This window comes from Malaclemys terrapin, chromosome 7, assembly GCF_027887155.1.
Source record: "Malaclemys terrapin pileata isolate rMalTer1 chromosome 7, rMalTer1.hap1, whole genome shotgun sequence".
Taxonomy (NCBI): domain Eukaryota; kingdom Metazoa; phylum Chordata; order Testudines; family Emydidae; genus Malaclemys; species Malaclemys terrapin.
Window position 1 is genome coordinate 8893757 of NC_071511.1, and position 27396 is coordinate 8921152.

The 27396-nt window shown below is 44.9% G+C and overlaps 1 protein-coding gene across 2 annotated transcripts in view; it reads right to left on the reverse strand.

Moving 5' to 3' along the window:
- The window catches only part of FRMD4B (FERM domain containing 4B), a 199943-nt gene that overhangs the window by 63994 nt on the left and 108553 nt on the right, over positions 1-27396 (reverse strand). For both annotated transcript variants that reach the window (XM_054035105.1, XM_054035104.1), the window contains 4 exons: positions 24023-24088; positions 22606-22700; positions 20062-20154; positions 14505-14589 (listed from right to left, as the gene is read on the reverse strand). In XM_054035105.1, the coding sequence (XP_053891080.1) occupies positions 14505-14589; positions 20062-20154; positions 22606-22700; positions 24023-24088 (339 nt within the window). The remainder of the gene's footprint in view (positions 1-14504; positions 14590-20061; positions 20155-22605; positions 22701-24022; positions 24089-27396) is intronic.

Consider the following 27396-nt stretch of genomic DNA (forward strand, 5'->3'; position numbering starts at 1 on the left):
GGCTCCTGGGTTAGAAAAATTATCCCCTTGCCAATTGTATAAAGGACAGAGTGGGGCCAATGAATTTTGAGCAGTAAATATTTTCATTTTTACAGGGAAGAATATTGAACATGTGACACCTGCCTCTCGTAACTCAAGTTTCAGCACACTCCGAGCCTACTGGGAATTTCAGGAGTTCTGCGTGGCCGAGGTAAGATGCAGTAATGTGATGCCCCAGAGAATTACAGAGAGCTATCAAGAGTCCAAGTCTGCCTCACACGGCTCGCCAGGTTAATGCAGTTTCCAACACATTCGTTTCCATAGCCAACGATACACAAGGAAGTGATGTGACTAGCATCATGTCTGGCTGCCTTTGACTTCTCTCACCCTACAGATCAGATACCCAATTTTGCAGCTCCATGAACTGGAGTACGAGATCGAGCAAGACTTAACTCTACAACCTCTGGGATTGTAATCCAATGCCTTAACCACTCAGCCACCACGGCTCACAGAGAGAGATCCTGAGCCACATTGCTTTACAGTAGCTGAGGTCCACCGAGGCTGAGTTCAAAGTGAGCTGGCAAATAATTCACAGTTTTCACAGAAAGGGCATTTGCTGCTGGTGCTGCCAGCAGTACAAGTCATTCCTCTCTCTCCCTTCCCCACTCCCAGCAAGTCTGTCAAGAACATTAGACTACAAGGAATTTTCCCCTTCCAACAAGTGTTGCTACTATGACAGGGAAGTCATCTCTAGGCCGGCCCCAGACTAGGAGCATTCTGTACAGATGTGTTTTATTCACGCCAAACAAGTGTCACAAATAACAGAGAAAAACAAGACAAAGCGTTGTGTTGCACCGAAAATACTTTCCTTCTCGTCCGGCACATTTAATGTGGATTCCAAAGTAAAAAGCAATGCCTCAGATCTTGAGCTGCCACCCACCAATGGGTGCTCAGCTAGGGTGACCAGACAGCAAATGTGAAAAATCGGGATGGGGGTGGGGGGTAATAGGAGCCTATATAATAAAAAGACCCCAAAATTGGGACTATCCCTATAAAATCGGGACATCTGGTCACCCTAGCTCAGGATGAGGATGTAAAAGTAGTTTCAAGACCTTTGTGCTCCCCTGACTCGACATCAGACTCGTCCACTAATGCAATTTAGAGTTGCCAAAGGCCTCAAAAGGGCAATTATGGCAGGGGATCTTGGACTGCAGATGGTCACAACCTCTTTCCCTACGCCAGGCCCTTTGCAGCAGCCCCAGGGCAGGGGGCGTAGGAGCCTCGGTGGTTGGTGTGCCCACAGGAGGCATAGAATCATAGAACTGGAAGGGACCTCGAGAGGTCCTCTAGTCCAGTCCCCTGCACTCAAGGCAGGACTAAGTATTATCTAGACCATCCTTGACAGGTGTTTGTCTAACCTGCTCTTAAAAATCCCCAATGATGGAGATTCCACAACCTCCCTAGGCAATTTATTCCAGTGCTTAACCAACCTGACAGTTAGGAAGTTTTCCCTAATGTCCAACCTAAACCTCCGTTACTGCAATTTAAGCCCATTGCATCTTGTCCTATTCTCAGAGGTTAAGAAGAACCATTTTTCTCCCTCCTCTTTGTAACAACCTTTTATGTACTTGAAAGCTGTTTTCATGTCCCCCGTCTTCTCTTCCCCAGACTAAACAAACCCAATTTTTTCAATCTTCCCTCATAGGTCATGTTTTTTAGACCTTTAATCATTTTTGCTGCTCTTCTCTGGACTTTCTCGCACCCATGCCCTGCACTGGGTGGGGAAACCTCCTTTAGCCAGTGATGCTGCCTCTGTGGTAACTTTGCACCAGGTGAGTAGTGCAAAACTGCTCTAATATAGCCCAAGATGTGGTCCATCATCTCTAAGCACCCAGCAAAAGCCTAATTCAATTCTTACATCAAAGGTCCTAACCCCTTTCTAGCTAGACCCAAGGAAAAACTTGCTTTACCATCTGCTTCTGGGACAAGCACACTGATAAGGGGGAAAGCCTCTGGGGAACGCTTCTCCAGCGAGCACCCATAGCGAGGCTTTTATAATAGCATGCAGAGCCCAACCAGCCCTACAGGTGAACTAAATCCTCCTATTACAGAAGGTCTACATTAAGATCCCTTATACAAATGAGACCAGCTTCTCTGGCAGGATGTCTGGCTCATAGGTGTCTACTCTAACTCCAGTAGAGAAATGTGTCTGGTTATGATCAGTTGTGACTGGCAGAAGAATCCGCACCGTCTGTTGAATAAATCTGCTGTTCAGAAAGAAGTAGGCACACCTACTGGTACATGAGATCCAGTGGGTCTCTAAGGAACATTAAACACAGGGTTACAATATCAGTCTGTTAAGCACAACAGAACCCACTTAGTGGTAACCATACCATTACGGTATACTTAAAAGCATGCATAAGTTTGCCCAATGGATGAAGCACAGGACTAGAACCCAGGATGTCTGGGTTTTATTCCCAATTCTGCCACTGTGAATCACCATTGGACCACGGGCAAGTTACTTACCCTCTATGCCTCAATTTATCCCTCTATAAAATGGGGCTAATACTTGGCTACCTTGCAGGGATGGTGTGATGCTTAAAGTTTGCAAAACTCTTTGAAGATGAAAAGCCAAGTGAAACACTTATCATTATTAATAATTATGATTATTATTACACTGATCTTAAATATGTATTTACATGGTCGTAAATAAATATTTTAAGAGGTGCTGGGGACTCTACTATGCACGTTCTGACGTTTTGGGATAATTACTATTAACAAACAACAACATGGCAATTGACAGAACAAAGCACCTTAGCCGGGATATTAAGAGGCTGGCATTCAAATCCATTCAATTATGCAACAGGGATTGCTTCTTTGAGTGTAGTTTCAGCCTCCATCCTAGGATTTTGTTGATTCATGTCCCTGCCTCCATATATTGTTTTGCTTGTGAGTTATAATTCGGAGCATGTTATTAATTGCGTTGCTCCCCATATTGACCTATTTTGGACAGAACGCTGCAACTAACTTTACAAGCACCATCTTCCCCATTCCTTTCCAGCAAGGCGCATCGCTTGTGGAATGGAAACATACTGCACATTCAACACTCAAATCCCAATTGTAAGTTTGATAATTCTGCACACCACAGCGCCGTGAAAAAATGCATCCTGGATAGTTCTAAAAATCCCAGTCTATTAAATGGAAGCCAAATTAGAGCCCATAATAGCCCTGGGGGGGGTGGGGGGAGAGGTGGACAGAGATGACATACTACAGGGCTGGGGAGCATTACAATCATAGAAGGCATAATAGGCCTGCTTTTCCACAGCCTTGCACCTTGTGTAGACATTTACTCCTGTGCAACAGGAGGTCAGATACTAAGGTCATGTAAATCAAGCTTCACTCCACTAACTTCCATGGAATGATACTAATTTATATCAGCTGAGGATCTGGCCCAAGCACCCAGCATTACACAGGCCTGAGTGGCCATGCAAGGTGCAGGGCAGTGAAGAATCAGACCCAGTGTTTTCAGGGGAGCTGCAGATCTTACTAGACCTTTCAAACAAGGGGATGACGTCACTACCGACAGCTGTTGCAAGCACGTCTCATGGCCTTGCGTTCCCTAGACCTTTCAGACTCTTGCAAGAGTGCACTGGTACATGAAGAGGCTCTAGGAGCCATTTCTCTCCCTAGGGCCAGCTGTACTCTGGCCTTATCTTTAGGACACAGTGGATTGTTTTTGATTATTGTTTATTATTTGTATGAAAGTAGCATCTAGAAATCCCACTGTGCTAGGTGCTGTACGAACGGGGGGTGGAGGGGAGAAAGCACATGCCCTGAAGAGCATAAAATAGACAGAGTTGGAGGGAAAACAAGGGCATAGAGAGAAGCGACTTACCCAAGGTCACACATCAGGTCAGAGCCAGGGCTTGAAGCCAAGTCTCCTACCACTCATTCCGCTGCCCTAACCACTAGCCCATGCTTGTGGGTGGACTCCAATCTATACATCAACCTGTGTTCATTCCAAAGGCTGGCAAGCCTTTCCAACAAAGCCAGGCAGTATTGTGAGTTTGTAACAAAATCCCAAACCAGCTGAGCTGCATGTGGTTCCAGGTTCTGCAATGACAGTTCAGCACTGCTCCAGCAATCATAGCAATTTTCGAAACCAGAGGGGAATGACACACTGATAACGATTCATTTGCATGTCCTGTGATGGCTGGACCATTTAAGCATACGTTTAGGCAAGCAGGCCAAGAGGCTGGGAGCTAGGTCTGCAGCATGCTCTGAGAACCACCTGTCGAACATGAAGGTTGGATATTTTCCTAGAGTTATCCCAACCGGGAATAAATCACTAGGAAGAGGTTAAGTAGATGGATATAATTCAGATAATGGCATCCGATTCTTACACATTTCAGATGTAAATTAGTCTAGCCAGAATCAACGGAGCTGCTCCATGGAGGGGATGGAATTGATATTTTTCAATTAAGATTTGCAGTAGGGACCAATTGTTTTAATAGAAGAGCCAAATTCATCCGCTGGTGTAGCTTTCCAGAAGTCCGTGGGTTTACAGCAGGACTGACTCTGGCCCAACTTGTCCAGGTGGCTTTTGTCAGGCAGAATAATGTTAGACTAATAAGTGGATCTAGCAGCTGTCCAAGCTGAGTAGTAAGTATTGTAGAGCAGGAGAGCATCAATATTCACAATGAGCAGTAAAGGCCAAATCCTGCCATCTCAGGGCAGAATTTGGGGCCTGATTCATCACAGAATTTAAGCATGTACTTAATGCTCACTAAAGTCAGCAGGACTTAAGTATGTGCTTAAGTGCTTTGCTGACTAGGGATGGATTTAAGAACATACTAAAAATTGTGCGAGTGGGCAACACCAAGTGGGACAGTGAGCACTAAGAGGGCACAGTAAAAATCAACACAAGATTCCTATTGTTACATGGGTGCAGTACAAGTCAGAGTCCTGTTGAAAATTGTATCAGGAAAGAGGTGGTACTGTGAATAGGAGTTAATGGTGCTAAGCAAAACTTTGGAGTACAGGCTATTCTGAACTGAAGAGTAGTAAAGAAATGCATGGGAGTTCAGTTACAGAGACACCTGGAAATGGTTTAGACTCCAAGCCAGGCAGAGTAAAGTCACGTCTACACTACAAAATTAAGTCAACCTAACTTACATTGGCATACAGCCACCACAGTAATTACCTCACTTGTGCATGTTTATGCTTTGTTCCTGGTGTCAGTGGTGCGTGTCCTCACCAGGAGTGTTTCCATCGATTATACGTCTGTGTGGGGATTGCTTGAAAGCCAGTCGACATAAGCAACACAGTATCTACACGGACACTGAATCAACCGAACTATGTCAACATTGACTCTACACTGCTCGTGAGTTGGTGGAGCTGGGCATTTACGTTGGAGGGAGAGAAAATTAAGTATAGACGTAAGCTGCCTCGTGTCAACCTAACTCTGTAGCGTAGACCAGGCCTAAGAAATCAAGACCTGAAACGGCTCCGTCAAAGCAACAGTCTGTGCGTGTGGAAGAAAACAAATAAATCAATTACCAATAAATTTTAAATGAAGTTTTAAAAACTGGCATCTAAATAAGAACCTAACGCCACATTCAAATCTTCCTCCTCCCCTCAAAGAGAAACGTGGGTGGGTTTTTAATATTTACCCCTTACTACAGGCTAGTGATGTCCAAGGAAGTGCTCTGTTTGAGGAGCCTCAAGAACGCCAGATAACTGCATCTATAATTACCCACAATTACTAGGAGAGGGAGAGGGGGGAAAAAAAGGGAAAAAGTGAGAGAATGAGAGAGAGAAGGATGGAATTAAAAAGAGGGAGCAGGTGAAAGAGAAAGAGAGGAGAGAAAGGACCACAGCACGTGCGATAAAGTGTTTCAAGGGAGACAACTGGCTGTACGTGGACACTGTGTAAGTGAATGCAGTAACAAGAATGCAGAGCAAGGCCAACCTCGACCTTCTTGCCCATCACCACCAGTTCCCAAAGCAGATCAGTGCAATGATTTCTGGGATGTCGGACAGCCCAATGGCGAAGTATTAGTCAATGGAAGTCAGATCCTCACATTGTAAACAGCTCTACAACTTTCCTTCTGATAAAATCATTCGGGAGCGACAGTCTCAAGCAAGGGAGTGGCTCTAACGATAGAAGGTGTGGTGTGTAGGAACAACCTGTTATCATATGACAAAGGTAGCTAGGGAGGACTAAAGTAGGCCAAGCAAATGTAACAACTCACCCTTCCAGGGAGGCTACATTGGATAACATGATCAAATGAAGCAAATACTGATAAGAGGTGAATACCCAATAATTGAAAAGAGATACCTAGGGGCCCTATTTCGATCACTGACATTTACGTGTACATCTTAATTATAGGCAGAGCTAACAGTGTCACCTAGAGGTAAGATTGCCCCACACATCCCATTATAAGACCCAGTTTTCAGTGGCTTATAACTTTGCCAAAGTTAAATCATTTGGGCTGAAATTTTCCACGCCAGGCATCTGTCTCCACTGATATTTTGGGGGGAAAGTTTTAGATTAAACAGTTGAGGCTATTTCTCAGAGTGAGATAAGGGAAAATACACTGTTTTGCCCATGGTTTTGTTGAGAAACTCTAGCACCTCTGTGCTGTAGAGTAGGGACTTGAAATTTGTCAGAAGTGCCACCCCAGCACCAAGGATGTGCCTTTTGCCATTTCCCTGAAAATTTGCCCAAAGGTGACTAATTTATAGGCCTAAAACAAAAAACCCCCACACACCTCAGTTTACACATGTCAGCTGAGACTTATTAGAGTTTGGCAGTTAAATTCTCCAAAGTCTCTGTCTGCACTGAGCATGCTCCATCCCTCCACAGCTCCTACGTGCTGACCAGACTGAGCATTTGCCATCCCCATGGATCACGCTTCTTCCTGGGACTGCAGGGCCTAAGAAGAACTTCCCTGCAACTGCTCCTCTCTACTCACCAGCCAGGGACTGTGAGCAGGAACATTCCCTCCTCTGCATTCAGTGCTCCTGCTTCTGGTGCCCAGGCAGCCTGGAGGACAAGGAGGAGGCGGTGATGGTGGCAGCAGGTTGATTTGAATGCAGGAAGGGCGAGGAGGAGAAAGAGAAGAATAGGAGCAGAGGGAGATGGGCCCAGTTCTCCATTAGCTGAAGTGGTTGGGATCAATGCAGTGAATCTAAAGGTCCGAATCCTGTTTTTTTGGGGCGGGGGGGGGGGGGGGTGTCAATGTGGTTCCACATGATAAGATGTCTGGATTTTTGGGGTTGTGTTTTGTTTTAAAACAGCAAGTCCCAGTAACAAAACCTACTTTAAAAGAACATTAAGGTTGCAAAGTCAAGCACTCAAAAAAGTCAGGAGATACCAGCATCCAGAAGACAGTGGGAACTTACTAATGGCACTGGCAGACACTTCGCAAGTCCCTTCATTATCAAGAGCTCTAACTACACATATTGCACTCGATCCAACTTGTCGAGTGCAGATTGGTTTGTTCTGGAAATCCCATTACACTGTGTGGTGCACAGGTTTTTTTCTCATTAATGTACAGAGCAGAGATGTACAGAGTACCTAGTGCAGTGAAACCGCTGAGTCCTGCTCAATTGAGGGGACAGGAGCCATAGAAAGGGTGCACAGCGTGAAGCCCCAGTGCACCACAGAGTGCCACTCCTGGAGGCTCCTTCATGGCTGAGTGCAGGGGTTGGATAGCGGCTCAGAAACGAATGCAACCCTGAGACTGAAGTAGCAGCCACTGACTGGGTAGGTGCTGTCAATCAGCGGCTGGAGTAGGGATAGAGACTGTCTCCAGTCTCTTTCCTGGCAGTGATCCCCGGTGTCCATATCAATGGCTCAGGCCTACCTCAGCTGTGACGCCTAAAACTCACGACTGTCAGGACTTGGTTAGCCAAGTGGTGAGCTGAGACTTCAGAACTTCCTGCTAAACTCCATTCACTTTGTTACATCCTCCATCTGCCCCAATCCACTCTGTCCTGTTCACATGTTGTGTCCAGTCTGACATCTGGATTCAGATCTCCGGGGACAGGAACTCTTTTCTTTGTTATTCATCCATATAGCACTTAGCATTGCCTACCATTCAGTTGTCCATGCGCTAACTGGCAATGGACATTGGGCTACTCCAAACTCCAGGCAAAACATGAAGGAGGGAGGCAGACTGCAAGACCGGGCTTGGTGCAGGTTCAGCTACATGACAGGTTATTACACCACTCAGAAGTGAATGGGACATGAGTTGCAGTGATGTCCAGAAAAAAATAATAAATAAAGCAGCACCTCATCAGGGAGGGGTGGGGGAAGGGAGCCTGGAGTACTAGTTATAAAAGCCTGAAGTACCAGTACTCATGCATGCGTCAGTGATAAGGAACCACTCCTTTAGCACATCTGAGTGGCACAGCTCAGTTCCCATTAAATGGGGTTTTATTTGCATTGTTTGTCTTGCATGGTTCATGGGGAAAGCAAAGTCAGGTGGACAGCACAGTAAACACAGAATGAATTGTGCAGGCTAGTATGTAGTAGGAGTTTTTTCTTTAGGTGTCAAGTATCAAAGGGGTAGCCATGTTAGTCTGAATCTGTAAAAAGCAACAGAGGGTCCTGTGGCACCTTTAAGACTAACAGAAGTATTGGAGCATAAGCTTTCGTGGGTGAATGCCCACTTCATCAGACGCAAGAGTGGTGTGTAACTTGGTATTACTTGCTGCAAGGACCTTGCATAACATGCATTGCACGAGAACGGCGGGTGCTGAAAGACAGGTCAGTGATGAAATTAAGAAGCGAGCCTTTGCTGCCAAAGTACCTGTGGTCAAGATGGGGCAGGAGGAGTGTGAAAGTAAACATGGTTAATTGGCCAAGCGAAGCCAGATGTAATGCTCAACTCAGGGCATTTCTCTGTTTGCCGGTAGCACAGCAGCTTTGGAACAATCAATTCCAAACTCTCGGGGACCGTTCTAGTCATCAATGGGCACAAGGCTATTGCTATTGCTGCAAATCGGAACACCAGAAAAGCTTGATTCACAGGAAAAATCAGGGCCCCGGCCTGACTGGTACTGCAGGCAGAAGACTCACTCTGCTGCCCACACATATCAGAGGCAGCAGCTTAACCTGCTGTGGGAGAAGAGTGGCTGTAGCCTGGGCTCTAACAGAAACAGGAGAGGCATAGAAAGAGAGCTTGTAGGGAGGGGACTGGCAGGGCGGGGGAAGAGCAGAGTGGGAGGAGGAAACAGGGACCTGGATGGGGAGGAAGCAAGAGTGCAGATGGAGAAAATGTAGCAGGGACCATAGGGATGGGGTGAAAAGTGGAGGAAGCAGGGACCAGAGGGGGAAACGGTGTGAGGGGTGAAGCAGGGATCCACAAGGGGCGGGGGGAAGACAGGGAGTAGGGAATAGAGGGGCCACACAGACACCCTGGAATAGGTGACGTGCGACTTGGAGGTGGTGGTGGTGGTGGGGGGGTGACATAGGCACTCTGGCACGTAGCCCACAGAGCCCCTGCTGTGCCTTGGGGAGGGAAGAGACAAATGGGAGGCACACGGATCCTGTGGCATGGAAGTGGGGAGACTGAGGAACAACTGCATGGGGGGGAGGGGACCATGGAGGGCAGGGAGCCATTGGCACAAGGGAGGAGATGGGAGGAGTTGCAGGGAGTCCTTGAAATAGAAGAGGATGGGAGGGTGGCACACGGGGACCTGGTGGGGCGGGGGAAATGGAGGGATGCAAGGAGACCCTGGTGTGTGCAATACACTTGGCCGACCGAAGTTACAAAGAGTGCGACCCCCTAGTAAATCATACACTTACTACGGGGATCATGTGTCTGACTGGCTGTCCAGCTTCCTCCATGGAAAGGGGTCACTGGCTTGGCGCTCCAAAGGGAGGAAGAGATGGAGGAGAGAAGTTATGTAGAGCAGGGTTGTTTTCTGCTCCATGTGGGCCGGCTGTTCACCAGTAAGTTCAGCCTGGAGCAAAAGGACCCCCCAGACTCCCCTGGGACAGCAGGGTCACAACACACATTGTCCCAGGGCTCCATTAAAGTGCAGCAGGCACTGCACCCTGCTAGGGTGGCTGGAGATGCTGGTCTGGTAGGCTAGTTAGATTCTGCCACTTTTACTCACACCGAGTAGCACCTTATGAGGTGAGCCAGCCCACTGACATCCAAATAACCCCTTGTGGAGCAAAGTGCTCCTGAACGGGAATAAGTATCAGAATCTAGCCCCGAGATATTTAAGGCATTGATCTCCCTTCCCCTGTATTAAAAATTCCCCTTGTATTGGAGGAGGAAGAGCGTGGAAACTAAACCAGAGCATTGGACCTAAACTACAGACGAGCTTCAGAGAAACTGCCCCATAGACACACAAAGACTAAATTCTACGGAGCGCTTCTCACATTAAAAAGTGTGACGCCAATAAATATTTTTTAATAATTACATAATTAGGTAGCGCTTTCAGCCTGAAGGATTCTACGGTACTTTACAAGCTATGGGGAAAATTCCTCCTAGGCAGAGGACTGGCACAAGGCCTAGATCACATTTAAGTATGACTTGGTCCCTCAAAGTAGGACTTAGCTGTCGCTTAAGCCTTGCACTGACCCTTGGCACAAGGGTGAATTTCACCCCATATGGATACAGTACCACTGAAATGAATGCACCAACACATGGCTCACTCCACAACTGCACATACCCATCCAGCTAGGCTCTGAGTCAGGAAAGCATCAGTATTCAGGAAAGAACATATGCTTTAGAGTTAAGCATTTGCCTAAATCCCATTAAAGTCACCGGAAGTTAAGCACACACTTTTAAGCTAAATACAGGCGCAAATGCTTTCCTGAACTGGGGCTTTTTTTAAAGTTTCTCTCCGTTTTTTAAACAGTGAAATGTGCAAGAACATGGAGAACACTCCTGTGAAAATAATTAAGATGCTATTTTAAGCCATCTTTATCAACCCATCCAGGTTTCCATTCTTCCCTCACACCCTCCTATCTGATCACCCACCTTTTGAACTGCATTCCTGTCCCACAATGGGAGCTTCATGTAAAGATCTAGGGTAGGATATGGCCTTTAATATCCCATCATTCAGGTAAACAGAGTGCACTGGTGCATTACGGAGATCTCTGCATCATGTGCTTCATGGATAGTTGTTGCTTTTAAAGACATTGGGGGCTCCTTACGACATGCAATATGAGTGGAGCAAAAAAACAAAACAAAAACAAGAACAAAACAAGAAACCCACACAACAAGTCTAAGCTTCCCTACCTGGATTAACTACTGAGAAATACCAGAGAACATCTGATCTGTCATTAATGACTAGCAGTAGGTTGCTTCACTGAAGTTGGGAGTCTGGTTATATTTTGTGGCTGACGCTGCCCTTTACACGGACTGCGTCTCCTTGCCCTGAAGCATAAATGAAAGTGACTACAGTGTTTATTGAGTTAGTGTGGCTTTTGAATATGTTTGAGGTGCCCATCGTCTCATCTGCATTCCAGTTCTTAAATGACAGTGTTAATTCAACACAAATGTAAACTGCATTTTTGATCATCTCTAATGAGCTGAAATCTCACATAATTGTGATCAGATGTTCCCCAAATGGCATTAAATAAACAGAAGGTAACTCATTTTAGTGTTAAAAGGCAATGGGCCAAATGTATCCCTGGAGTAAATCCACTGACTTCAATGGAGCTACGCCAAAGATGAATCTGACTCAAATTCCCAGTCTTCCTTCAGCTTTTCCACCCACACACAACTGATCGCCCACTTTTATACGTACCATTAGTCCTTTTGCACATGCAAGTCCCACATATTTGTGGCTTTTTCTAACTCATTAGGAATATTCAATATACCATCAAGAATTGTTGCGAATTGCATTACTGCCACAAACAGTACGCATAAATACTAATAATCAAGCCCAAGATGTTAACATTTATCATGCAGCAGCCACGTGAAGCCATACTGTGCTTGGTACTGTGAAAACAGTGACAGTCCTTGCCCCGGAGAGCTTGCAATGAAAAAGAAGGGATTTATTGAGGGGAGTTAGGGGGATGGTATTGTAGCGCATGGTGTAGCATGTTCCCAACACAACAAGCAGAGATAGCTGAACCCACAGATATTCAGGCTTGCACTGCCGAGTTCAGAAAGGCTTGACCCCAATCTTGTTCTCTTGGCACGGGATCCTGCAGTGTAAGGATCTTTTAGGATGATACCCCAAGTGAAGACACTACGGTGATAGTGCTGCAGTATTGTCTTCAAACCCCAATTGACATAGGTGCTGTTCCTTCTGACTCCTTGCCAGACTGTACACTCAATGTTATTAGCAAGCCAAGATAAAACTCGTCCCCTGTCCTACCTGTGCAACATCAGTTTTAACCAGCATGGCTAAGAGGCAACCGGTCTGCTCTGATTTTTTTAATGATCTATATACAGAGATAAATGTCTTTGCTCAGTGTTCATTTTTGTTTCACCAGCTTGGAATGAGAAGTTATACAAAGAGAAGGGCTGTCTGGTTTTACTGTACTTTGTTTCAGAGCTGCACTGGGATACTAACTTTTCTTTATAGCAAACCTCCTTTCTGAATTTTAAGCCAAGCTCCCTCTCCTTATGCTTCCTATAGAAACTGTACACTAGGGGAAACTATTTCTCTCACTTTCTGGCAGTTGTGCTGTGCAAAATCAGGCAGCTAGCACTTTGTACATTAATACCAATTAAAGCACAGGCCGTGTGAAATAAAAAGGGCCCTCATTCAAACAGTGACACACACAGTGCTGAAATAAATCACTGCATGATACACAATGTTATTCCAGCACTTTGCGCATGATCATCAGTTCATTTCAATATTATACAACTATGCTGTGTGAATAATACTATTTATCAGGGCCAGATGCGAGTCTTCCTGGCTGGCTGGATGACATGTATGTTTATATATGGAGTATTTTTTCCCCTTGTCTTTTATACTGCATACACATAAGTATACACACACACATACTTACCAGACAACCAAATGTTTTGATGTGACTAGCATTTAATTTCTACCAACTTCCAAGACACTTACTTGAGAGGACAAATAGACTGAACTTGAGACTCGTTGGCTATTAAGCTCGGCCAATGAGGTCCAGGACTCTTAACAGATGTTTACTTTTTTTTTTTTTTTTTTTTACTTTTTGGGGGCTGAGGGGTGGAAAGCGGGGTTCCATTTTCCTCCCTCTTCCAGAAACAAATTCCTATACAAGTGAGATCCACATTCTTGCCATTAAATATTCTGTGTGAGGTTTCCACCCAGCCAGAAATACCAGCTCTTGATCTACAACCCTTTAAAATGTGCTGTGTGAATGCTAGCAAACAATGGAGTTGCACAGGGATGAATTTGAACTAATATACGGACTCACTACTCCAGTTAATGAATGAGCAGATTATTCCGTTTCTCTCCAATACCTGTCAGAATCGAGTTCCACACTTCCTGCGCTTCACAACTAGGCTGGTTGCATGAAAAACACCAGAAGTGCCAGCTGCTTGACTTTATAGTATCAGAGAAATCACAGCAACATTAGGCAGTGCTGCACTGGAGTTTATTGAAACATGGTTCCTGTTACAGCAAAGGTTTGGCAGACTGGCCTGGGTAAGGCTTTGATGTGCCCATTCAATCCTCATTTAGGATTAGGGAGATTCCCCTTCCTCTGGAGAGCTAATTTATACTATTTAAAACATGGTAGCATGACATGACATTCCAGTGTGAATTTTTGAATTTTCTATACACAAAGTGTTAACTTCCTAACCAGAAAGTGAATAAGTGAGTGTGTGTGTGTACATATAGACACATGTACATACATGTATATTAAAAGTATGTTCTCTTTGTTCTTGACTTTATGGGGTACCTTCAGGGAAAGAAGTAACCACATTCAAATGGTGTAAACACATTATGCTCCCCTTGATCTTGATGCAGAGCTGTGGTTGAGATTAATGAAGAACTAAGGTAGACACTTGCGTTAGCCATTCAATATTACATGTATGTGGGAAGCACATGTATAATGTCAATTAGAGCTGAGGGCTAGCTGCGAAATTCGGATCCAGATTTCAAACACTCAAAAGTCTGGGTATATTTGGTTGTGGGATTTTGGTTTAGCCCCTTTGAAAGCCAGAGGGCTGTGAAAATCACACCCTGAAACCATCGCTGTCCTATTCATCCACGTACCTGAAGTTGGAGAAGTGTTTAGATTTGAATCCTTCAGTATAATCTAGAAATATGATTTCATTAATACCTAATCATAGAATATCTGGGTTGGAAGGGACCTCAGGAGATCATCTAGTCCAACCCCCTGCTCAAAGCAAGACCAATCCCCAGACAGATTTTTGCCCTAGATCCCTAAATGGCCCCCTCAAGGACTGAACTCAGAACCCTAGGTTTAGCAGGTCAATGCTCAAACCACTGAGCTATCCCTAATTTATCAGCCAGTTTAGTGATGGGCTCTAATACCAGAAAACACATAATAATGGGTAAAGGTTTCAAAAGACATCACACATTACCTTGTGCACACAAGATTTTGCATTCAGGAAAAAGAGTTCTACTGTGTTTTTGTCCTTCAGAAAGGAGATGCTTTCAATGTAAAACCTGAAAAAAAGAACAAAGCGACTTTATTTTCTTACCCAGGTTCTGTTCCCCTCCCATGTCATTCTGATTTCCTCGTTTTTTGTTCCCCCGTAATACAGATGGTTCAGAGGAACTATGACTTATTGCATTTAATTTCCTGACTATTAGTAGGGAACAAGCAGAAAGACCTGAGGAGAGATAGTGAAAAGGGAATGACAAACACCCTGTTAAACCGATAAGAGCGATTTGACGACTTTTCATCTCTTTTGAAAACCTTGTCCGATTTCAAAGGGGCAAGTCATTCTCTTAAGTAGAGGAAAGACACCCTGGAATTGGAAAAGGGTAACGCAAACTCTGTGTTACTACTCGACAAAGCCAATGCAAAATCCACCGTGGCAGAGGGATTAGTGCTAGCGTGGAAGGTTGGCGGATGCGTGACCTTGGAATCACATCGGGTCCAGGAACTCCTGGGAGTTCTAGTTCCAATACTTTGCACAGAGAGCCGACCTCTCTGCACTGTTCTAGATTTCCCCTTCCCTCTGAAACAAGGGCCAGTTCAGGAGTGTGCTGTCTCAGATCTCCCTGTCCATAGGTGCGCACAGTCTTCCCCCGTGGGGGCTCTGGGGGCAAGCCATAGACAGGACTCAGCAAGGTTGCTCAGAACAAACTGGAATGTCCATTGGAAATAATACAAGCTTGGAATGCTGCTTCCCGGCTCTGTCCACACCTGCCAGCCACGCCGCCCTCACCCTGAACCAGTATGGTGGGATCCCATGTGGAAGAATCATAGAATCATAGAATATTAGGGTTGGAAGGGACCTCAGGAGGTCATCTAGTCCAACCCCCTGCTCAAAGCAGGAAAATCCCCAACTAAATCATCCCAGCCAGGGCTTTATCAAGCCTGACCTTAAAAACCTCTAAGGATGGAGATTCCACCATCTCCCTATGTAACCCATTCCAGTGCTTCACCACCCTCCTAGTGAAAAAGTTTTTCCTAATATCCAACCTAGACCTCCCCCACTGCAACTTGAGACCATTGCTCCTTGTTCTGTCATCTGGAGGAGGTGCCGTTGGCTCCAGGACTCGGGAAGCATTTTGCACAGTGGTTGTTCTCCTCCCATGCTCCTCCCTGACTGCATTTTGCTAGCACTCAGGTGCATTAGCAGCCTTCTATACTGTGCGCTGGAGGGGTGCAAAGAGCCCTAAATGTTTATCAGTGCTGAGTAGTGTTTGTAAGTAGCAGGGCTGGTTCCAGGCACCAGCGCAGCGAGCAGGTGCTTGGGGCGGCCAGTGGAAAGGGGCGGCACGTCCGGGTCTTCGGCAGCAATTCAGCGGCGTGTCCCTCAGTCCCTCTCAGAGGGAAGGACCTGCCGCCGAATTGCCGCCGAAGAATGAAGCGGCAGCGGTAGAGCTGCTGCCGAAGTGCCGCCGATCGCAGCTTTTTTTTTTCTTCTTTCCCCCGCTGCTTGGGGCGGCAAAAACACTGGAGCCGGCTCTGGTAAGTAGGCATCCCGTGGGATTACTATGGAGATGATCCAGGCGGTCACATGGTACCTTGAGGTTCAGTTGCCTGCATGTGGAGTTTAAGGTTTTATTTTTGACGGGGCTGGAGTTCAGCTGCCAGAACCAGAGGGTAGAGGCACACTCGTGTCATCTGACCTCTCTCTAAACATGAAAAACCCGACACTGAACCCTGCTAATCCAGTGCATCTTCTTCCCACAAGGGGCAGCTCCCTCCGTTCACCAGCCTTTCAGAAGCCCCTTTTTGTTTGACTAAATATAGCAGGTGCAATGGCATCTGTTTACAGCGTGGCCAAGCTGCAGAGCTCTTGACAGCTCTTAGGAATGTGGAGTCCTCTAAAGGAAAGAGTGTTTTCTTAGCTGCAAAGGCTCACAACCGGGAAGCGCTTGGCTGATTTGCTAAGGGAATTCTTTACACATGGTGATTCCAAAGGCTTTGTCTGAAGCGTCTGCACTTTCTTCCATGCGGGCCCTTATGCTTTGAACCATCCTCTCTTCTCTTCGAGTGCCGAACAACTTCTCCATATACTATCAAAACCCTCCTGAAATCACGTTTCCTCTCTCTGAAGCCTTGCTCCGCTGGCCTCTCCTTGACATGCTCATTATTGTGAGTGTGTACCATTACTGTGTGTATTGTCATGCTCTCTACTGGCAGTATAGCAGTACTGATTCTGACATGGCATCGTCTGAAACAAATTCTCCTTTAGCTCAAGTGCAAGGGGGCTGTATTGCTGTTTAGGGAAGATCTGAGCTCTGGCCTCACTGCCACTCTGCAGACACTGGTGGCCACGATGCGGTAATGGTCACATTCCTAGATGGTGAGGGCTTGCTACAGTGTCATATTTACTTGGATTTAAACTACCAGAAAAGAACGTATGGTCCAGGCTCTAATCAGTTAAAAATACAAAACCAGTAGCAAATCTCACAGCAACACACTAGCCCTCAAAAACATATCCTGAAACTAAATCCCATGCCTCTTGGATTACCAAGGGACACCCATCTTCTAATCCCTCCATCTAAGCATACAGTATTTTCTATGACTAGATGGGCAGGGATCACAGCCCAGGTACATGGGCATCTGTAGTAATTCCAGTAAATACAACGGAGTTATTCCAGAATTACACTGGCATAAATGAGATCAGCGTCTGGACCACAGAATACTTTATGCACATACACAAAGCCAAGCACCTTGCTGTCACTCTCTAGAAATACTAAATCATAAAAACAACAAGTTCTATAAGTTGCTTTTGCTGTGTGCTTTTCCCCTAATACTCACTTGGGATATTACACTACACAGCACCAAGACTATGAACGTTACACACAAAACGGTGCCTAGACAATGAATATCTATAATTCTGGAAGCACTCATCTCTCAAAGCTATGCAAAGCAAGATAATACAGCCCCGTAAAGCCTTTTTTAGCTACAAAAAGAAGAACAGGAGTACTTGTGGCACCTTAGAGACTAACAAATTTATTAGAGCATAAGCTTTCGTGGACTACAGCCCACTTCTTCGGATGCATATACTCCTGTTCTTCTTTTTGCGGATACAGACTAACACGGCTGCTACTCTGAAACCTTTTTTAGCTACATCGCTGCAAGGTATGAACAGTTCACTATCAATGTATGGGCTTCTCAGAATGATGGAACATTTGGGGCCACACTGTCCAGTCCCCTAATGCAGGTTAGTGGTGTAGCAGGGTGGCTGATTCCTGAGCATCTCCTTGTGGCCAGAGGTCACTCTGCAATACCCTGGTGCCAATTTCTCTCCTCTTCATGGCCCCTTCATAACTCCCAGTCCGCAGGTAATCAAAACATTCCCTTCCTAGGGCCCCACTTATGGAGTCCTTACATACTGGGCCTCCAGGCCCCACGCCCAGTTCAGTCTCTCTCTCCCGACAACATAGGAAGACAAGCCCCAGTGTAAATGCTGAAGTTGACAGACAAAGGGAGTTATACAAAAGCCCAGGAACGGGGAGGATGCTAATTTCCTCTGACAAAGGTGTTAAAAAGCGCTGGGGGGAGAGAAGGCATATAGCGCAAAAGGCTAATGTTCACCTTTGCTCTTTATCCCCAAAGCAAATTTCCTTGACCCCTTCCATCAGTTATTCTGTGTTTATGAAATGGCTCTTTCTTGCTCCTGTTTTAAAACCATGCATTTTATACCAAGCAGGCACAAGGCTTGTTTCAACCCAAAACCATGAGGCGTTAAACTGGCAGGAGACGTGCAGTAAGAAGCACCGGCATCATTTCTACCTCAGTTCTGGTCCAAGGCAGATTTCTGAGGCCACGTGGCCCACACAGGCCTGGGTTGTGCCAAGCAGGAGTGCCGCCCTCTATCCCTGCCTCTGCCTTTCCACTGAAGTTGTGTGCACGCAGCACTGTACCTAGCCTTTCGACTGCTCGCATCTGGGTTTAATTAAAGAAATAGACGATGACAAGGCACATGTGTTAGGGAGAGATAAGCGTGTGGGCGCTAACCACCCAAGGCATGTGCCAGGGTGTGAAAACCCACTGTCGCTCACATGTCAGAACTATACGCAGAGCTTAAAGGCACTTCTATTAGAATATATATTTTCTGCAGCGCTAAATAATTTTTGTATTGTCAACTATTCCTATATCCTCCTCTTTTCCTTTCTAAAGGCCTCTCCATGCACTATCTACTTTCTCATTTTAAAATAGTTTATTTAAGCTTTTATGCCCCTAAGATGCAAACTCTATCCCAAAGTGCTTGGGCTTAAAATTAGCTTCAGCAGCTTCTCCTCCCAAGTCAGATCTTTCTCTCTGTATTAACTCTTTCAGTGCTTTCCAATCTCCCGTCTTGTAAGGAATACTTAAAAGGTCCTGGCCTAGATCTTCCGTTCCAGCCAAGGTGTGCACAGCATAGCTCAGGAAGCGTGTGTGTAAAGGTGGCTTTAAGATACCTTTGTGGCCCCCCACCCCCACTCCTGAATTAGCTGTTCACAGTTCCAGTCCTCTGAGGCAAGTCAGGGCAGCCCGAGGTCAGTGGATCTCTGCAAGGGGCGCCGGGTCCTGCCCACATGGAATAGAGCGCTTGACATTTCATGAAAGAATAGGGAAGATTAGTCATGTGAACAATTTGATGGCCAAGTCAGTGACAGTATTTCTGCCCTGTTGTCATGTAAGTGACTGAAGTTCAATACATAGATTCAGTTTCGCATTTCCTGTCCAGAGGCACTGAATGTTTAAGAGGGACGAAGGGCCTGTAATAAATATATTTAAAGGGAAAAACTCAGTTTAGGTTTTGTTTTTTAAAAATGGGGGAAGCTACAAAATCTAACAAGAAGAAAAGCATATTCAGTGAACACCAGGTACTGTTTATCTTGAACCATCCCCTACTATGCCCTAAATAGACAGCACAGCCTTGTGGTTCCTACTTACCCATGCTACACAAATCAATGTTCTCTCAGAGTGCCTTACAAAATTTTTCACAAACTCAGCAAAATCTAGCAAGAAGTTGTGTCATATTAGAACTGGAGAGTGGAAAAGATCAGCCTCATTTCATTTTCCAGACTGACTAAAATGGAAAATAGTAGCAGCCAGCATAAATGGGGAAAAGTAAATTTAATTGTTAAGAATTAGTATAGTTTAACTAATCATAGTTGTTAGTAGCAATTCAGGCAAGGAAGCTCTTTAAGTATAGGATTCTTTAAGAAAAAATCTTGACAATGGCTGTTTAATTTAATAAAATATTGTTTTGATTTAAAAAGGGAACAACCAAATTTCCAAAGTATCTCATAGCTAACCAGCATTTATCCAGGAGTTAACTGTTTTCTAAAAATAACACATATGGCTTTGACTTTTATTTCCTCTATCAAGTTAATTATCGATTAATTATCCTCTATCGTATTATCAATCCTTTGAAACAAAAAGCTATAAATACACCAAATAATAAATACACCAAACCTCTAATATTTGGTATATATAGAAACATATAGAAAACAATTACTCACCTAACTGCAAAGTACAAAGTTGCTGGACCTGGTTTCTTGGGCAAATCGTGATCCAGAACTCTATGATCTAACTGCAGCCATATATCCTGGCCTCTGTAGGAACAAATGGGGAGTGGGGGGATATGGGGGAAGAGGTTAACAGGTTCCATTAATAATACTGAAACAGATTCCCTTCAGCACTCGCATTTGCTCAAACTGGCACTTCTAAAAGAGCAGGACTGAGAAATCTTGTTCACACTAAAGTCTGGGACAAAACTTTCAACTCTTCAATCGAGGCAGGATTTGGCCAAATGTCTGTTTACTTACTAGCCCTTTCAGACATTGATACACTTCAAACTCAGGACTCTGAGGAAACCAAGGGCACCCCCAATCCTAAAACCGTCACATGAAGATCAAACGTGAAGTGCAGAAGAACTAATATGTCTCCCCTCCGCATTAAGGCAAGATCCTGCCCTGCTGTTGCAAATTGGAGCAGCTCCATTGATTTTGAAGTAGCCATTCCAATTTACACCAGCTGAGGATCTGGCCTGTAGTCCAAGGGTGGGTGCCCTTTACAGCAGAAAGACGCTGGTTCCATAATCACTGTGTCTGCCATGAGATTGCAGCACGTTGTGCTGTCATTTCCCAGCGTCTACTGATGCAGACCCCCAAGATGAAAAGCCTGCTTTTGAGAATTGCCAACTCAAACTAAAGAGAAGGGCGAGGTGCCCACATTTCAGAGCACAGCTTGTCAGTGGAAGCACTGTAATCTAGTCAGGCAGGCGCCCCTGCACACTCTGTTATTGAACACTGCATTGGCCGAATCACTTTAGGGCCATGTCCACAGGGAGTGACTGAGAAGAGAATACATGCCTCCCCAGGCACCATTTTTAATAACAAGCGGGAACAGAATGGGGGATGTGGTTTGTGCCTCGCTTTGCCCCGTGGATTAGCTTGGAGAGACAGGCACTCAGTAATGCCTAGTGCTGCCATCTGAGAGATTCTGGCACTGGGACAGGCCCTAAACTGTAACAGCATGACTGCCCCCGAGAGGTGACAGGCTCACACTCCAAACACGGACAGGCATGTGGCGTCTTTAGCAGATGCCTACAAATTCTCTGTCATTTGTCAAAATTTCTGCTTGCTTTTTTGGGATACTAGTCGCCCTTATGAAATACCCACGGAGTGCTTTGGAAAAGCTCGGCAGGTGGAACTGCCACTAAGCAATTAACGAAGGGAAAAAAGTCTCATGGAAGTTCTCCTGGGAGGTTGGGAGGAGTATAAACATCATCCCAGAGGTATTTATAGAAGAAATGCTGGAAGAAAACATTTTACGACCATGAAACAGGCACAGACGTTGCAAAAACATTCCAAAAAGAGTCTCCGGGAAGAAAGCAGCTCTTCAAAAAATACACCCATGGCAGTGCCAAGAAGGGCTTCAGAAGCAGACACCTCCTCACGCCGGGGTGATATCCAGCTACGACGACATTCTAAGAGCATCCTCCCCTATTCCCCTCCTCCCCTACCCGCAAAACCCCTGGGAAGGGTACTGCCTCTACAGCTGTGGGTTGACTCACAGCTTTGTACAATGGGAAGAAAGTTGGTCTTGTGATTAAGGGCGTCTTTACTGTCACAGACTTCCTATGTGACCTACAGCGATAAGGGATGTGCTAAAAAGGGCGAGAAATGTCCTAGGTAGGGCAGGGATTAACGTCAGCCCTGTAATAAAGATGTAACTAGGGCCAAGATCCAGTTCCACTGGCTACTATTGCAAACCTCCACCCCTCCCTAGCTGGGCTTGTTTTTGGCACGGTTCTTCTGCCGTTTCTGGAAGCTGGAATGCGGTTGCACTGGTAAGGCTCATTATGAGGGAGTATAAAGTGACTCGTGCAATGTCACGCTGTAAAATGCACACTGAGGCTAGGGAACCTGCTCACCAATGTCAGTCAGCTCGAAGGTTTCACTAACAACTGGATGAGAGAGGAATTCAAGGAGTTAAAATGCATGCAACTTTTGGCAGCTGTTGTTGGTAGACTGCAAAGTGGTTTTAGACTTCTACAAAAATAAGCAAAAGGCACAAAAATAGGGAGAGTTTATTACTATGTTATCGGACTTCAGATTTCTCTGCTGTTATGCCAGTTCGGGATTAAAGATTTGTTTATACTGGGTTTGAGGCCAGAAAATACAAAATGATGTAATTGATTAATACTAAAAATGCTTGCATATCCCCCCAATTTTTTTTAATTGCACAGAGAAGGCATGCATGAGCGTGCTCATATGTAAAGCAGAGAACACAATCAACTTTTCCACCTTTCACTTGTAAAACAAATAAGAAAGGGCAAAATAAACCCAAGGAGGATTTTATCGAACTGCCCTTCTGTTTTGTCATGGTGTGTCATCTTGACTCAGCTCGGACCATTCTAAGGGGGAGGAAAACAGGAGTCATCTTTAGATCATTGTGGTTTGGCCTGGAGTCCAATTTCTATGCTTTGTGGGATGGACTGGGACGTTGGTTTGCAACAATCATTTCACCAATTGTTTAAAAAAAGAAATACAGATACTTACGTATCATCTATAAATGTTATCCCAAAATACTCCTTTTCTTTGAGGTTGAAATGTGATGCCACCAGATCCAGTAACTCCCGAGACAAAAGTTTGGGCTATTGAGAGAATCATCAGCATATCATTACATTCAGCTCAGCCATTTTATTTTTAAACTAGTCTTCTCTGGATAGGCTGCCGTAAAGGGACATTGCCACATAGTTTAAAGCACCATGATGCAGTCTACTACCCAGCTGGGTCCCATGAAGCCTTGTGCCCTTGGGTGTGGACTTCCCAAGTACAGCAAACCCCGGTTTACCTGTCAGAACTGCAGAAATTTAGAACCAGACATAAATGACTAAGTGATTGGGGAGCAAAGGCAACTAAGTTCTTTAGCCTTCCCAAACCAGTTGAAATGTATAAAAAGAAGTAGAAGAAAGGAGTGGCTAGTCTAGGGCAAAGACTGGACTGAATTCAGGCTTTCCATGGACTTTATTGCAGGAAGGACTTTTCAATATAGAATCTGTTATACCCCAGAAAAGCTAGACCTTTTTTTCCCCCCTATATGACAAGGTACCATCCACCCCAAAACACAATCCAAAACATGGATCATTTTCAAAAAGATTTTAAAATTGAAACTCAGAAGAGCTTAATGTGTTATAAATTGTAATGAGAGCAGATTTAAAAAAAAAAGATATTTATTGAAAAATTTCCAAATGTAACAGCACCGAGAGCTAGAACATGAAACTAACAGAGGGTCCTGTGGCACCTTTAAGACTAACAGATGTATTGGAGCATAAACTTGAAACTAGTGACACAAGACAGGTCTGTTTGTCATCATCCAAGCAAATAACAAAAAGATGAAGTCTGATTTAGATTTTTAAAATTCATTCCATGTTCCTAATCTGAGGAGTTGTTAGTCACACAGATGAGGGCTAAAATTTTTTTAGATGCGCCTCTTTGACCTTGGGGTCTAAGTCCCATTTCAAAAGTGATGCAGGCACTCAGAAGCCAATGAGATTTAGGAGCATAAGTCCTCCATCACTTTTGAAAATGGAACTTGGGCGTTTTTGAAAAAACTTTACTCGTGGACATTTAAGAAAAGTTTGACTGTGTCCATTTAAGCTGGTAAAATACAATTAAGTGGATTGCATTAAAAAGCATAGATGACACTATAAAACCAGGCTGTGTTGGGCAAAGTGATGCCCCATAGAGGGTGTTTCTATATGGAAATATACCTATCTCATAGAACTGGAAGGGACGCTGAAAGGTCATAGAGTCCAGCCCCCTCCCTTCACTAGCAGGACCAAGTACTGATTTTGCCCCAGATACCTAAGTGGCCCACTCAAGCATAGAACTCACAACCCTGGGTTTAGCAAACCAATGCTCAAACCACTGAGCTATCCCTCCCCCCAAACCAACAGTTCCAACTTCAGTTTACCTGAACCAGCAGTTCCAACTTCCTGTCATCAAGGAGCTGCACCTGGCAGTGCCTGCCTTCTGTCATCTAGAAAGACAGGAACACGTCAGTGGTCAGGGAACGGAGGAAACTCCATTTAAAAGCTGCAGAAGGCAATTACATATGACAGTAGGTTTTGATGTCCTTGCTACAGAGCCACACTGGAGGATGTTTTGGTAACTGAATCGCCTCCTATACGAAGGCTAAGGGACTTTCTCCCAGAACTCTCTGCTGAGAACTCTCAACTCCCGTCAACTTCAAACCGTAGTGAAGGGTACTTAACACCTCTCAGGATAAAGATGAAAATTACCCAAAAGCTGAAGCAGAGCTGCAACTCAGTTGTAACTGCATTGCACGTGGCCTGTGTAGTGAAAATAAACCAGCCTTATTAATACCTTTATACACAGCGCTGGCAATGCTCTTATGCTTTAAAGCTCTGGCCAAGCAACCAGCACTGGGTACAAAACCAAGCCATTTATTCAGAGATTCCAAGGTGAGAAAGGACCATTGTGATCATCTAGTCTGACCTCCTGTTATCACAGGCCAGAGAACTTCCCCGAAATAATTCCTAGAGCAGGCCGTTTAGAAAAAAAAGATCGAAACTTAATTTAAAAATAGTGATGGAGAATCCACTCTGACCCTTGGTCAATTGTTCCATTGGTTAATTACTCTCACTGTCAAAAATGTAGGCTTTATTTCCAGTTGGAAGTGTCTAGCTTTAACTTCCAGCTATTGGACTGTGTTATACTTTTCTCTGCTAGATTGAAGAGCCCATAATTAAATATTTATTCCCCATGTAGATATTTATGGACTGTAATCAAGTCACTCTTGATCTTCTTTTTTTAAGCTAAATAGATTGAGTCTCTTTGAGTCTATCACTGTAAGGCAGGTTTTCTAATCCTTTAATCATTCTCATGGCTCTTCTTTGAACCCCTCCAATTTATCTACATTTTTCTTGACTTGTGGGCACCAGAACTGGGCACCATATTCCAGCAGAGGTCGCAGTAGTGCTAAATACAGAGGTAAAATCACCTCTTAACTCCTACTCGAAATTCCCCTGTTTATATATCCCAGGATCACATTAGCTCTTTTGGCCACAGTGTCACACTGGGAGCTCATGTAAGGTGATTACGCTCCATGACTCCAAAACTTTTTCAGAAGTCACTGCTTCCTAGGATAAAGTCCCCCACTCTGTAAGTACAATCAACATTCTTTCTTCCTAGATGCATATACAGCAGAACCCCATTTATCCAATCTAACTGGTATAGGGGCCAGAGCAGATAATCAAAAATCCGGATAAAGGAGAGAATAGGAAAGTGCAATGCTGCCGCGCCATCTAGTGGTCACCGCAGAGATCACCACCTTCTGGACCTGTGTGCACTGGCTGTCTGGTTGACACGGAGAGCCAGTTAATGGAGGGTCAGATAAATGGGGTTTTACTGAATTTACATGTAGCCATATTAAAATGCATGTTGTTTGCTTGCATCCAGTATACCAAGCAATCCACATCACTCTGCATCAGTGACCGGTCCTCTTTATTATTTACCACTCCCCCAATTTTTGTGTCATCTGCAAACCTTAACAGTGATCATTTTAGTTTCTTTCAGGTCATTGATATAAATGTTAAATAGCGTAGGGCCAAGATCTGATGCCTGCGGAACCCCACTGGAAATATACCCACTTGATGATGATTCCCTATTTGTAATTACATTTTGAGACCTATCAGTTTGCCTGTTTTTAATCCATTTAATGCGTGCCATATTTTATATTGTTCTAATTTTTTAAGCAAAATGTCATGCTGTACTAAGTCAAACACCTCACAGAAGTTTAAGTATATTACGTTAATACTATTACCTTTATCTCCTAAGCTTGTAATCTCATCAAAAATATATATCAAGTTTAGTTTGACATTATCTTTCCTGGGATCTGTGTCAGGCTGACGGACCTAAATTACCTGGGTCATCCTGTTTACCCTCTTTAAAAATTGGCACATTAGCTTTCTTCCAGTCTTCTGGAAATTCCCCAGTGCTCCAAGACTTATTGAAAATAAATATTAACAGTCGAGTGAGTTCCTCAGCCAGCTCTTTTTAAACTCTTCAATACAAGTTATATGGATCTGCTAATTTAAAATGGCTAACGTTAGAAACTTCTGTTTAACATCCTCCAGAGATACCAGTGGAATGGAAAGAATGTTATCAGCACCATCTGATAAAACTAGTATCTATTTTTCCTCAAATACAGAACAGAAATATTTATTGAACATTTCTGCATTTTCTGCATCATTATTGATAATTTTACCCTTTCCATCTAGTAATAGACCAGTACCATTGTCAGGATTCCTTTTGTTCCTAATATATTTATAAAACCTCATATTGTCCTTAATTCTGCTGGCCATAGATTTATCCTAGTGTCCCTTTGCTTCCCTTACCAATTTTCTACAATTCCTAACTTACGATTTATATTCATTAATATCAACATCTTCTTTCTTCCATTAGTTATACATATTAATTTTTTATAGAGGTCTACACTTCCCCTCTAAACCAGGTCAATTTTTTAATCAGAACAATATTCTTCCTAAACTATGGGATTGTGGCTTTTCAGGCATCTAACAAGGTGTTCTTAAATGATTCCCAATCATCATTCACATTTTTCTGATTACATTATTTCTCCCACCTGATGTGGCTCATATTTAGGAAATTTATGAACTAAATTAGTAATTCCCCAGCTTGCCTGAGTTCTCTCCCTTATCACAAGGAAGTTAACCTCAGTCCTAGCCCCTGGGAGAGGGAATGAATTAGTCATACATTCGAACATGGGCAGCGGGTATCGCAGGCCAGGGGAGGCTGAGCCTCCCCAAAAGAGCCAGGCATGGTCCTGCTCACACTCCGCCCCAAGCCCCCATCTGCTTCCCGCTCTTCCCCCATGGCCTGTGCTCGCGGCTTGGGCATCCCAGTGCTTGGGCTGCCCGGTGATCCGGGCCTCGGGCATCCCAGCTCTTGGGCCGCCCAGCGCTCGGGCCGCCTGGTACTCTGGGCCTCGGGCATCCCAGCGCTCGGGCCACCCAGTGATCTGGGCCTCAGGCCGCCCAGTGCTCGGGTTGCCCAGTGATCCAGGCCTGGGGCCGCCCAGTAATCTGGGCCTCAGGCCGCCCAGCGCTTCGGCCGCCCGGTGATCCGGGCCTCGGACTGCCCGGTGCGCTGGGGTTCCCCGTCCAGTGCTCTGGGGGTGGGTGGGGGGGGAATGGGTAGTGGTCATGGTGGGGGTTCAGGGCTCCGCCAGGAAAGGGCCACGGGCAGAAGGGGTGGGGCTGGGGGCTAGCCTCCCTGAATGGGTGGTTCACATGTCACCCATGCATT